This window comes from Bufo bufo, chromosome 4 (genome assembly GCF_905171765.1).
Source record: "Bufo bufo chromosome 4, aBufBuf1.1, whole genome shotgun sequence".
Taxonomy (NCBI): domain Eukaryota; kingdom Metazoa; phylum Chordata; class Amphibia; order Anura; family Bufonidae; genus Bufo; species Bufo bufo.
In genome coordinates, this window is record NC_053392.1 from 566,619,432 (window position 1) to 566,633,755 (window position 14,324).

Genomic DNA, 14,324 nt, shown 5'->3' on the forward strand with positions numbered 1-14,324 from the left:
GGACATATTGTGCAAATAGCTATTGAGATAAGACAAGAAGGGCTCCGTAATACACAGAGCACCTGGCATCTGAACAAAGCAAGCATGGTCGGAGCAGGTGGCCGCGCAACGCTTGGGAATAATGACACCGTCCTCAATTCACGCTCATTTGGAGGGTAATAACCTTCTGGAAAAGATACATTAATGAACCATTTACACATTATAGCACGACCGGCCTTGTTTTATTTGTAGGCAGATGTGTCAAACAAATTAATACAGCGTTATCGGTTCTCCAGAGTAATCCCTACCATTATTAGAAGACTCACTTAGTTGTTACACACAATGAGAATGTACAGCGAGCTGTCTGCAGACAATACATCAGCACTGATGAGCAAACACATTTTTCAAGAATGGGTTTTTTCCACCACATTCTGAATAGAGATGGCCCGAACTATCCGACGGCGAACAGTTCCCGGCGAACATAGCTTGTTCGCGTTCGCCTCTGCCGGGCGAACACATGCGATGTTCGGTCCGCCCCCTATACATCATCATTGAGCAAACTTTGACCCTGTACCTCACAGTCAGCAGACACATTCCAGCCAATCAGCAGCATACCCTCCCTCCCAGACCCTCCCACCTCCTGCACAGCATCCATTTTAGATTCATTCTGAAGCTGCAGTCTTAGTGAGAGGAGGGAGACTGTAACTGCTGCTGATTTAATTGGGAAATCGATAGCTAGGCTAGTGAATTCAGTGTCCACTCCAGTCCTGAAAGACTCATCTGATCTCTGCTGTAAGGACAGCGTCCTGACAGCACCCCAAAAAGCCCTTTTTAGGGCTGCAACATTAGTCTGCTTTTTTTTTTTCCTTTATATACATATTGCAGTTGCCTGGCCTGCCTGTGTGTGAGGAGCTGCAGGCCCACAGACTGTAGTGTGCCCACTGCCAGTGCTCACCCCTGTCATTCCGTGTGGCACAGGACTTTGCTTAAAAAAAGGCACTTAATTTTTACACTTTAATCTAAGGTTAGTTGCCTGCCAGTGTGTGTCAGGCTGACTTCCACTGACTGTAGTGTGCCCACTGCCAGTGCCCACCACTCATACCGGCTGGCACAGGACTTTGCATAAAAAAGGCATTTAATTTTTACACTTTAGTGTAATTTCAGCTGCTTGCCTGCTGCTAGTGTGTGTCAGGCCGACTTCAACTGACTGTAGTGTGCCCACTGCCAGTGCCCACCCCTGTCATCCCGTGTGGCACAGGACTTTGCTTAAAAAAAAGGCACTTCATTTTTACACTTTAATCTAAGGTTAGTTGCCTGCCAGTGTGTGTCAGGCCGACTTCAACTGACTGTAGTGTGCCCACTGCCAGTGCCCACCCCTGTCATCCCGAGTGGCACAGGACTTTGCTTAAAAAATAGGCACTTAATTTTTACACTTTAATCTAAGGTTAGTTGCCTGCCAGTGTGTGTCAGGCTGACTTCCACTGACTGTAGTGTGCCCACTGCCAGTGCCCACCACTCATACCGGCTGGCACAGGACTTTGCATAAAAAAGGCATTTAATTTTTACACTTTAGTGTAATTTCAGCTGCTTGCCTGCTGCTAGTGTGTGTCAGGCCGACTTCAACTGACTGTAGTGTGCCCACTGCCAGTGCCCACCCCTGTCATACCGAGTGGCACAGGACTTTGCTTAAAAAATAGGCACTTAATTTTTACACTTTAATCTAAGGTTAGTTGCCTGCCAGTGTGTGTCAGGCTGACTTCCACTGACTGTAGTGTGCCCACTGCCAGTGCCCACCACTCATACCGGCTGGCACAGGACTTTGCTTAAAAAAGGCATTTAATTTTTACACTTTAATGTAATTTCAGCTGCTTGCCTGCTGCTAGTGTGTGTCAGGCCGACTTCAACTGACTGTAGTGTGCCCACTGCCAGTGCCCACCCCTGTCATACCGAGTGGCACAGGACTTTGCTTAAAAAATAGGCACTTAATTTTTACACTTTAATCTAAGGTTAGTTGCCTGCCAGTGTGTGTCAGGCTGACTTCCACTGACTGTAGTGTGCCCACTGCCAGTGCCCACCACTCATACCGGCTGGCACAGGACTTTGCTTAAAAAAGGCATTTCATTTTTACACTTTAATGTAATTTCAGCTGCTTGCCTGCTGCTAGTGTGTGTCAGGCCGACTTCAACTGACTGTAGTGTGCCCACTGCCAGTGCCCACCCCTGTCATACCGAGTGGCACAGGACTTTGCTTAAAAAATAGGCACTTAATTTTTACACTTTAATCTAAGGTTAGTTGCCTGCCAGTGTGTGTCAGGCTGACTTCCACTGACTGTAGTGTGCCCACTGCCAGTGCCCACCACTCATACCGGCTGGCACAGGACTTTGCATAAAAAAGGCATTTAATTTTTACACTTTAGTGTAATTTCAGCTGCTTGCCTGCTGCTAGTGTGTGTCAGGCCGACTTCAACTGACTGTAGTGTGCCCACTGCCAGTGCCAACCACTGATACCGGGTGGCACAGTAGCTTGCCGATAAATAAGGCATTTAATTTTTAGACAGTAGTCTAAATTCAGTTGCTTGCCTGCTGCCAGTGTGTGTCAGGCCCGCTTCCACTGACTGTAGTGTGCCCACTGCCAGTGCCAACCACTGATACCGGGTGGCACAGTAGCTTGTCGATAAATAAGGCATTTAATTTTTAGACAGTAGTCTAAATTCAGTTGCTTGCCTGCTGCCAGTCAGTGTGTCAGGCCCTCTTCCACTGACTGTAGTGTGCCCACTGCCAGTGCCAACCACTCATACCGGGTGGCACAGTAGCTTGCCGATAAATAAGGCATTTAATTTTTACACTTTAGTGTAATTTCAGTTGCTTGCCTGCTGCCAGTGTGTGTCAGGCCCTCTTCCACTGACTGTAGTGTGCCCACTGCCAGTGCCAACCACTGATACGCGCAGTGCCCCAATTTGGGAGTAAGAGGACCGACCAAGCTGCTTTTTCCATCTCCCGGTTCCTGAAATCAATTCAGTTTAGTGTATGAGAGTTTGGTCTGTCACTGTGAAGGCAGTCGAAGGTACCCGGCCTAAATTTTTTTTCATAAAAGGCAATTCCTGATATGGGACGTAACAGGGATTAAACTGATGAGAATAATACTACAGAAAATACCACTCATATCGGTGGAGGGAGCCAGCGTTTTTTTAACCATCTCCCCGTTCAAAAAATCTATTTAATAAATGGCCCCCAGATTGGGGATGTTAGAGGGATTAAACTGATGAGAATAGTACTACAGAAAATACCACTCATATCGGGTGTGACAGTAAATTGCACGGCGCAGATGCAGTCACCGTGGTTTAAAACAGAGTGGAGGGAGCCAGCGTTTTTTTAACCATCTCCCCGTTCGAAAAATCTATTAAATAAATGGCACCCAGATTGGGGACGTTAGAGGGATTAAACTGATGAGAATAGTACTACAGAAAATACCACTCATATCGGGTGTGACAGTAAATTGCACGGCGCAGACGCAGTCACCGTGGATTAAAACAGAGTGGAGGGAGCCAGCGTTTTTTTAACCATCTCCCCGTCCGAAAAATCTGTTTAATAAATGGCCCCCAGATTGGGGAGTCGGGGACGTTAGAGGGATTAAACTGATGAGAATAGTACTACAGAAAATACCACTCATATCGGGTGTGACAGTAAATTGCACGGCGCAGACGCAGTCACCGTGGATAAAAACAAAGGGGAGGGAGCCAGCGTTTTTTTAACCATCTCCCCGTTCGAAAAATCAATTCAATTGACCTTTCGGGGACCCTTGGTGTTGTACGTGGCTGGGTGGAGGAAGAAACCTTCAATGACATCACCGGGACGTGGCTAGCTTGGTATCCAACCTTGTGCAAATGGGGAGTTTGCGGTTGTGCAAATGAACTGTTTGCGGTGCATTAAAAGGGGAGTTTGGTCTGTCAATGTCTGTGATGCGGGCGTAACCCTTACACTACCTGATCGATACAACATCATACCTGATCGTATACACACACTGGATGTTTTAAAGCACGTTATTCCAAACAATTTAGGAATGTTAGTTGATTTATGCCCTTTATGGATTAAAACCCGACTCTGCGTCCACTACGTAATTTTCCATGGGAGTTTTGCCATAGATCCCCCTCCGGCATGCCACAGTCCAGGTGTTAGACCCCTTGAAACAACTTTCTCATCACTATTGTGGCCAGAAAGAGTCCCTGTGGGTTTTAAAATTCGCCTGTCTATTGAAGTCTATGGCGGTTCGCCCGGTTCGCCAGTTCGCGAACATTTGCGGAAGTTCGCGTTCGCTGTTCGCGAACTGAAAATTTTATGTTCGCGACATCACTAATTCTGAATCCTCGTCGTTTGGTTACCTACATGTAGCTATGAAAGAACGTTCGGCTGACAGACTCTTCTGGTGGCGCATTAACTCCCGGAAAACAAAAAGATTGGACGAAAATATTCATTTCGTCCAATTCTCGTCTCCCCAGACATGTCAAGGGAGAGTCGGGAGCTCCCTATACACATTAGAGGGTTGGCCAAACTCACGGCAGGTTCAGCCAACAAAAAACTAATGTGTTTGGTCACCTTAAAAAAATCTAAGGACACTTTCAGGGGCAATTTTATTTAATTTTTTTATTATTGCATTATACTTACTTTGGGCTAAAAATTACTTATTTTCAATTGGTGTTTATAATTTTTTATTTTTTTTGCAACTTTCCCAATTTAACGGTGTAATCTGAGTATCTACCGAGCAGCAGGATTCTGTGTTTACATTGAATCCAGTCATCTGATGGCTCATGTGAATCCCTGATCTGCGATCTCCTGCGACTCAAACACTTATTTAAGCCATATTCTTATCAGTGTGACAAGAATTGAGCTGTAATGAGCATTTAAGTGCTGTCAATAGTCCAAAGAACAGGGCTACAGACCAAGCAGGCAACTCTGCTGGATGAAGAGACTCCAGGTAAATAGAAAATGACAGTATGTAGATACCCTCTCAGTTAACCCCTGTAGTATAAGAACTGCTGGAAATGTTTCATTAGGATCAATTAAAAAAAAAATTTAGCCCAAAATAAGTAGCATGCAATAATAAAAGAAAAATTGCCCCAAAGGTGTCCATAGCCTTTACAGTGCATTTTTTGAAGATTGAAAATAGCAATCTCACAGTTAACCCTTTGTGACAGAATGGCAATTTTTTTTTTATAAATGCCAAATTTAAAATAAGATTTTTAGCCAAAAGTGAGTAATTTAAAAACTTAGATTAGAAAAACTTTAAAAGGGGTAGCCTTAAAACTTCACTTTTAATCATGCCGAAGTTTACATGATCGTCTGGTTCACAGTCATTTCAGTGAAGCAACAGACAATAGGAATGTGGCTTCAACCGGTGGTTGGTTGCTATCATTGTAGTGGTTGCATCGCATGTCCCTTTGTCACCCAGGGCCATGAATTATGTTCAAAAGGAGTTATCTACAAGGCGACCTGTCAATGTGGCCTTGAATATGTGGGTAAAAATACTTGTGAATTCCGGAGACGGATTGGCGAACACCTGGGTGACATGAGACATGGCAGGGATATCCCCCTGGCCAAGCATATCGAATTGAGTCATGATGGCGACTATTCAGAAATGAAATTTATGGCAATAAAGCTGGTCTCCCCTCAAAAGGGGAGGAGAGTGAGACAAAAAGATATTGCAGAGGAAGACATGGTGGATATTTGAATTGAAAACTGTCCAACCTAAGGGTCTGAATGAACAGTTATTATTTGGCTGCTACATCTAAACCTTTTTTTTGTAAAGCCCCTCTGTAATAGGTGCTATATTTATAGGTTTGTGACTACTTGAAGCCCCCCTGTAGCTAGTCATATATATTATATTTTTTTCCATCTTGACCTTTTGTGTGAAATGTATTACTTCTGTTGAGTTTTAGTGTATAATCCACTGGTTTACCATTTGTTAATCTGCTGCTTAAATAACCTTATTGCGCTTTATCTAGTAACCTACACTGCGCACCTTTTGCTGATAATATCAGCATTACATCAAACATTTAAAGAGCAGGGACTTTGGAGGGACGTACTTTTGCCCATTTAATTCTTCCCTCCAGTACCGCTCAGCTCCACCCTTAGCCTGTTACCATGGCGACGAGTCTGTACCGCCCTCATGCGCAGCTTCCCTCTTTATCTATGAAAGGCTTGCGCGGGCGAGCCTCCTCTGCTTGCCGCTACCAGTCACGTGACTATTTTTGTCACATGAAGGCCATGTGACTGATCACGTGATCGCTCACCTGACCGATCACATGTTAGCTAACAATCAGTCCGTGCTGGCTTAAATATCGCCAGTATGGACATCAACTCTCACTGCCGCACACAGGATGGCATTTTCAGCCGGGCCATGAACATCAGCACATGGAGAGCTAAGTATTATGTATATAGCGATTGACCACCGCCAATTTACTATCTGTTAATTGTTGATTTGTAAGCCCAAAAGCAATCAGGGCTATTGATTACTGGGCCACTATTGTTTTTGGATATATCTGTCCCCTGATGATTCGGCTAACTGCCATTGAAAAGAGCCGGGACAAGCCTTTGGATTTATACGAGTGCACCCTTTGTTTGTGTTCCCTTTGACGGAGATGGGCAGTCATCGCCGCTGTAAAAAAAAAAGAAAAAAAAAAGGGGGACACCTAGGGTCACCGAGAGAGGGTTAAAATTTGAAGAGACTCAGTATCTGTCTCCCTCTGAATGTACATTCCTGACTTTTCTCAACTCATGAGCATCTGATACCTATCTGTACTATACAATGATAACTATCTGTACTATACACTATCCTGTTTATGCGTGGTTATCTCATGCATGTTTTAAAAAAATTTGACGAAGCTATAATGGGCCTATCTCATTAGGATTACTGATTGAAAGTTTTAAGGCTAACCCTTTTCACGTTTTTCTATACAGTGGATTATTGGGTACCATAATATGACAAGTGATTGACTGGTGATTATTCCAGTTGTGTGACAAATTTTAAAATGCAAGGATTAACAAAAACTGCCTCCGAAGTTGTATACAGCCTTTAAGGCTTTCATGAAAGAGGCCAGGTTACTGAATTCCCTGAAAATCCATGGCTCATCAGGCACGGTTACTGTAATAAAGGGTTTACAAAGAGCAGAAAGAGGTGTCACATGCTGAAATCCAACTGGACGACTTCCACCATGCCATATTATGAATTGTGCAAATGATACGGAGGACTCAATGGACTTTCAAGTTAGCATGTTGCTGTAGAAGGATCCAATAATTCCAATACTGGTGCGGCTACTGATATCCCATAATGTATTTTATTATCTATACAAGCACTATTCCTGTTAGCCAGCTAGGAAGAAAGTTTGGACAATCTGCTCGGTATATGTGATCCTTCTGAAATGTGTAAATGAAATATCAGGTCAGCTTTATAGCATGACTCACCAAAAGATGAGTCAGAAGCAGGAAACAGCAGAGATCCAATTTGTAAAACAGAATAAACGCCACGTTATTCGGTAATGCCGCCTTTTTTGATTTGCCTTTTCCAATTTCATACAGTGACTCATTTCAGACATACTTCCAACAAAGTCTACAAAAGCAGCTGGTGGGTCGTGTTAACATCTAAGTAATGCTCAGCACCCTTTTGTAAAGAGCAGATTAGATATTTGTGAAATCTAAAACGTGCATCAAAATTCAGACCCTGCCAAAACTTGAGACTTATCTTCAGATACCAGAGAGAACTGTAGGAATATAAAGATATGAGCGCAGGAGATGGGGAAAGGATTTTTTAATGTGGTTGTTTCCTATCGTTTTTTTTTTTTTTATTTGGCTAATTTTTATATGAATTCTTGGGACATATAAAGCAGAGCTCTGTAGTCAGGTGAATATTAGGTAAAAAAAAAAAAAAAAGTCAGACCCATTACTATTGTACTATAGATTCTACCTTAACTGGCAACACATTTTAGCTTTGGTCCAAAAGGCCTACAAAAACAGGGTAATTTGAAGCATTCCCCTAGTATCCACGAGAAAATATGCAGAACGTGTGTAATTTCAAGTTTCTAATCTGCAATTTTAAAAAACTGAGCGCTATATGGTGTTTATTAGCTTCATTTACTTACTGTCACATGATGTGGGAGGGAACACCACACCGACAACAGGAGGGAAGGGAAAAGGAACTAGGCCTCAAAACTAGGGAAAGAGAAACGGTCACCACCTATGGAAACCCTAATCCTAGCCCTGATCCTATGAACGGACCTTGAGGGTAGGAATGTTCATACACTGGAACCTAAGACCCTGGAAACCCTGAACAGTCCTGGAGTAGTGTCTGGGCTTGAGATGGCCTGTTCCTTCCAATATGAAAGAACCAGCGTCTCCCTAAGGCCTAGAAACAAAAGAGAGGGGAAACAACCAAATATGAAAAGGAAGTAACACTTAACTTCTGAAGTAAATGGACGAGCAGGAACTCAAAAGAAGACTACACATCAGCACTTCTAATACCAAACTGAAGCTATTAACCGCATAGCATGATGAATCAATCCACACTAAATAGAGGAGTTGTAATGACCACTAAGCTACACCTGGACAAGAGGTGTGGTCATACCAGCATGAACACTGAAACCCAGGGAAACCAAAGAGGCTGTCAGATCACATCACGTGCAGCCAGTCTCTTAGATCTTCTGACACCTGTCACGTTAGAGACCGTGACGCTTACACACTATAGCCAGAGTCAAAGGGGCATATTTATTAAGACTGGCATTTTAGACACCGGTCTTAATAAAGGCCCTGTGCTGGCGGTGGATCTACCGAAGTTGTGAAGAGGCGCTGACCACTCCATAACTTCAGTGCATCCAGCGCCAGTTCTAAATGTAAGACCGCTTCCGAGTGGCCTTACATTTAGACCATTTTCTATGCCTAAAACAGGTGTAGAAAATGGTTAATAAGTCAGGGCTGCTGGCCCATCCCTTTCCCCGCCCATGCCAGTTTTAGAACTGGCGTGATCGGGCGAAGTCGCAGATAGCAGCACAATCTGAAATTCACCTAATTTAGTCATATTTCAGCTTAGTAAATGACCCCATAAGTGAATTTTAATTACTTTAGTCCTGTGCTTCCTCCCTGCTGAGGTCGTAGGTGCAGATGTTCGCAGGCAAATCCGTGCGGTCAATCCGCATCAATTGGTGTGGATTTGCATGTGAATTGGGTGTGGATTTCCCGCATGCGGATTTTACTAAGTGAATGAAGAAAATCAGGTCAGGAAAAATAAATTGACATGCTGCAGATTTTAAAATCCGCGCAGAAAAAAAAAATCTGCTTTGTGTGCATTGAGAATTTCAAATTCTCATGGAATACAATGTACATGACCTACGGTGCGGATTTTCCGTGCGGTAAACCCGCACGCAATCCTGATCGTGTGCATTTAGCCTTAAGTTAAGGTGCCTTGCTTTGCAAATGGTAAAATAAGCAATGAGAATTCAAGTAAATTTTTACCACTAAGGCTCCTTGCAGACGAGCGTTCCTCCTGTAGCGAGTCCACAACACAGCTCCCAGAGCTGCCGGGGGTCGCATAGCATTATATTGATTTATGATGCTATGTAACTCTTACAGTTCTGGAATGTATTGGATAACACTGACATAATGCTGCCAGTGTTATCCAATACATTCCAGAACTGTAAGGGTCACATAGCATCATAAATCAGTATAATGCTATGTGAATCCCGTCAATGCTGGGAAGTCAGGCCGGGTGCTGGGAAGTGGACTCGCTGCGGGAGGAACGCTCGTCTGCAAGGGGCCTTATAAACAGTAATATAATTTGTCGTTGTCATGGTACAATTTTTGTGTTATCCCTAACCATGTTGTTTGCAATGCTCCAAAAGAACGAGAAGACACGACTCACGGTGGAATTTGAGTCTTCCCCTTTCAACCCCAAATAGGAGAATACTCCTTTTATTAGTAAAAACCTGGGTGTCACCCTTAGGACTTAAAAATACAAATGAGTCAATAGGATTGTGCTATGTTTATCCTCATAGTATGCATCTGAATATATGTGGAATACTCAGGCGGGAAAAGCAAAGGAATTCCTTTGTGTAGATACATGATGTCCCCTCTGTAGCCATCTAGCTTTTATACCAATTGCAGCCTAGAGTTCTCCAAGATTTAAGTAGACTTAAAGGGAACCTGTCAACGGGATTTTGTGTATAGAGCTGAGGACATGGGTTGCTAGATGGCCGCTAGCACATCCGTAATACCCAGTTCCCATAGCTCTGTGTGCTTTTATTGTGTAAAAAATTGATACAGACCTGAGCTGAGTCCTGTTCCTGACTCATCTCAGGTTAATTTGCATATGTATCAAATCTTTTTTTTTGTTACACAATAAAAGCTCACAGAGCTATGGGGACTGGGTATTGCAGATGTGCGAGCGGCCATCTAGCAACCCATGTCCTCAGCTCTATACACAAAATCCCGCTGACAGGTTCCCTTTAATTAATCCCATTATATCATTGTGGCCTCCCCACAATATGCCGCTTCGGAACATGAATGGGACCTGCTAAGTTTCTATGACAAAACAGAGCCATGGACCTTTTTTTAGAAACAGAAGCCATGACGTTACTGGAAGCAGAACATAATACATACAAAAGGAGTGAAAGCTGAGACAGACTGATACCTGTTTGTGAACCTCACTCCATTCTTCTGAATATCAATGGTCGTGAACTTCTTGTTGTTCCTCAGAGCCTTTTCCTCTTTGCACGTCACCCGGAAATAGTGACCGAGCTGTGCGTTGGATTCCAGTTTTAGGCTTTTCCCAGGATCCAGACCTATTTGTTGGAGACATAAAATGGAAGGAAACAATCTAGAAACGTTCATGCCGCTGTCATCTAGAAGGCCACTTAATGAACTTTCTAGCAGTCTTATTACCGCAACGAGAACCCATAATATTGTCATGTCACTTTTAGGTTTCCAGCAACCGTTTCCATTGCCTATATGAACAGCCAATTAAACGTATGATCTGACAGGGCCAGAGCAGAGCATAACAGGTCTCAGATGAATACTTAGTAGATGGTATAAGACACATTCTACAGCAATGTGTATTGAGAAGTCACATTGACAACAGCAGACAAATTGGATTGGGATGTTATTTTAACGTCTAGAAAGCGATGTCAGTGTCCGTGCTGACAAAGCAGGCTGATGTGCACACATTCGTACCCTCTATTCGGCATCAGCCCCGACTTTTATAATTAAAATGAATAAGTGGTGAAGTCTGAAAAGCTACTGAGCAGTTGGCAATGACAGAGCTCGGGGGTGAGGCTGGAGTCAATGTACAAGCTGGGAGATTTACACTAATTAAAGGGCAAGAGACAGGAGGGGATGTTTAGGGGTGATGGTCCACCACACCCTCCGCACTCCAGGCCCATCAATTAAGGGCGTTGATGACTAGCAAACCTAATCAATTTAATGCCCTGTATATGTGCCTCATTTATTAAGTGGACCCTTTAATCTTAAAAAGACACTGGAGAGACTTGTACATAAGTAGTTATCTGTATCGAGAGACAATTCAGACCCCCGCTAATGCTGCAGAGAGTAAAGGAGAGCAAGTGGTGGGCATATTCACTAGGAAATCACCAGCTTAGATCCCAGCCTTGTTATACTAGGGGTTTCATCACGACCAAAACATGATTTTATTGCGTTTTTAGCGTCTTTTTCCCTATAGAGAAGTAGGCGTCAAAAAAGTTTTTCCAAATCCAAAGAAAGCCAAAAATACCAGTAGCAAAAAAATAAATGAAAAAAATATGTTCATTTGTCCTGGGTTTCATGTTTCAGATAACATCTGGTGGAAAAAAACTCACCTAAAACCACAGGTGCAAAAGACATGACTAAAACCCACAAAAGTGCACAAAGATATCATTAAGAACCCACCATAATGCTGGCCATGTACATTAAAGGGGTTGTCCGGGTTCAGAGGTGAACCCGGACATACGCACATTTTCACCCCTCCGGCCCCTGCTGTGATATGAGCATCGGAGCTTTTCCTACTCCGATGCTCTCCCTTGCCGTACGCTGGGTGGCGCAGGGCAAGAGCTTGTTTGGTTACTTTGGTACACTGCTAGGTGAAGGCTACCGCCCAGCAGTGTATTCGGTGAGGTGACCAGCTAAAGCCTGCCCATCAGTGTCACTGGGCTCACTGCTGGGCGGAAGCCTCCTACTAGCTTAGGCTACTTTCACACCTGCGTTCGGGTGTCCACTCGTGAGCTCCGTTTGAAGGGCCTCACAAGCGGCCCCGAACACAACCGTCCAGCCCTAATGCATTCTCAGTGGACGCGGATCCGCTGAGAAAGCATCCGCCTGCCAGCGTTCAGCCTCCGCTCCACTCAGAGAGCGGACACCTGAACGCTGCTTGCAGCGTTCGGGTGTCCGCCTGGCCGTGCGGAGGCAAGCGGATCCGTCCAGACTTACAATGTAAGTTCATTGGGACGGATCCGCTTGAAGATGACACCATATGGCTCAATCTTCAAGCGGATCCGTCCCCCATTGACTTTTAATGTAAAGTCTGGACGGATCCGTTCAGGCTACTTTCAGACTTCGTTTTTTTCAAACTATAATGCAGACGGATCCGTTCTGAACGGATCTAAACGTCTGCATTATAGGAGCGGATCCGTCTGAGCAGACATCAGACGGACCCGCTCTGAACGCTAGTGTGAAAGTAGCCTTACCCTATGGACAGCCCGGTACGTCACCGGAACTCCATAAAATGCCTTTGCCCTGCGTGATCCAGCGTAGGGCAAAGGAGAGCATCGGAGCATGAAATGGTCCGATGCTCATGTTAGTGGGGCTGCCGGGTGCAGAGCTGAACCCCTTTAAGGGATTTTCACAAGGTGCCTGTATTGTCTGTTTAAGGTATGCACAGGGAAAGCTCCATACGCATGTGTTAAACTGACCCCTAGGCTGGATTCACACAGGGTAGCTAGAAAACATTTTTTTTAATTACATGCAATTACAAATGTATTTGGATCCAGGAACTGGTTTAAAAAATGCAGAATGTGTCAAAAACAGTGGTCTGCAGGAACTTCAAAGTATGCCACGCTCAGGGAAACAGGTTTTAGTCTGTGGACACATCCTCTTTAAGGTGGCCATACACATCAGTCCACCACCCCCACACACAGACATTGGATGGTCTGCCATCCTACTAAAAATGGTGGGGTCAATTGACAGTCAGCTAACGTGTATGGCCACTTTAACTGATATTCCATGAAAGTCTTTTACTGTAAAGAACCTATAAGGCTACTTTCACACTTGCGTTGTGGAGTCCGGTTTTAAGATCCATCACAGGCTCTCAAAACCCACAGTACAACTCTTCAGTTTTGTTCCCATTCATTGTCAATGGGGACAAAACTGAACAAACCAGAACGGAGCGCTCCAGCATGCATTACATTCCGGTTTGTTGCATTCCCATGCCGGACACAAAATCACTGCAAGCAGCGTTTTTGTCTCCGGCTTGGGAAACTGAAGAAGCCGAATCTAGTAGGGATCGACGGATTATCGGAAGTACCGATATTATCGGCCGATATTCAAGATTTTGTACATGATCGGTATCTAACCTTGCCGATATACCGATAATTCGGATAAAGCGGATACTAGTCAGCGCTTCCATTATGGAAGCGCGCACTAGTATGCATTGGGTGCCGGGAGCGGGGAAGAAGCGCAGCAAGTGCTTCCGATACTCACCCTTCCTGGTCTTCTTTGATGGGGCCCGCGCTGCACTATCCTGACCCCGTACAGCATCAGGACGTATCGGGGTTAACTAAAGGCTGATCTGAGGTCTGAAAGGGGTTAATAAAGTCAGTGGGGGGGGGGGGGGGATTGGCATTTGGCACTAGTATATTATAAATGTAAATTATAAATTGACTACCAACTAAGGGCTTTATTCATTTATAATTTACTAGTGCCAAATGCAAATCTCCACCACCTCCGTGACTACCAACTGATATAATATATATTTTGAGATATAAAATATCGGTAAAAATTATCGGCTATCGGCCTGAACGTTCACAGATTATCGGTATCGGCTCTAAAAAAAGAAAAATCCATAATCTGTCGATCCCTAAAACTAGCACCAAAAACCATGGACCGGACACAAAAAAACCCGGATCCGGCACCCATTGACTTAAAATGGTTTTAGTGCCAGATCCAATTCCTTCATTTTCGATATAATACAACCGGATCCGTTCTGAACGGATGCAGCCGGTTGTATTAGAACGGAAGCGTTTTGCTGTGGTTTTGAGAACCCCTGACGCATCTCAAAACTGTACAGCAAAAACAGTGATGTGAAAGTAGCCTAAAGGG

The 14,324-nt window shown here is 44.1% G+C and overlaps 1 protein-coding gene across 1 annotated transcript in view; it reads right to left on the bottom strand.

The window, feature by feature from the left end:
- MSH2 (mutS homolog 2) overlaps positions 1 to 14,324 on the bottom strand; it is a 164,049-nt gene that overhangs the window by 35,703 nt on the left and 114,022 nt on the right. The window contains exon 10 of the mRNA XM_040430306.1: positions 10,651 to 10,801. Coding sequence (XP_040286240.1) covers positions 10,651 to 10,801 — 151 coding nt within the window. The remainder of the gene's footprint in view (positions 1 to 10,650; positions 10,802 to 14,324) is intronic.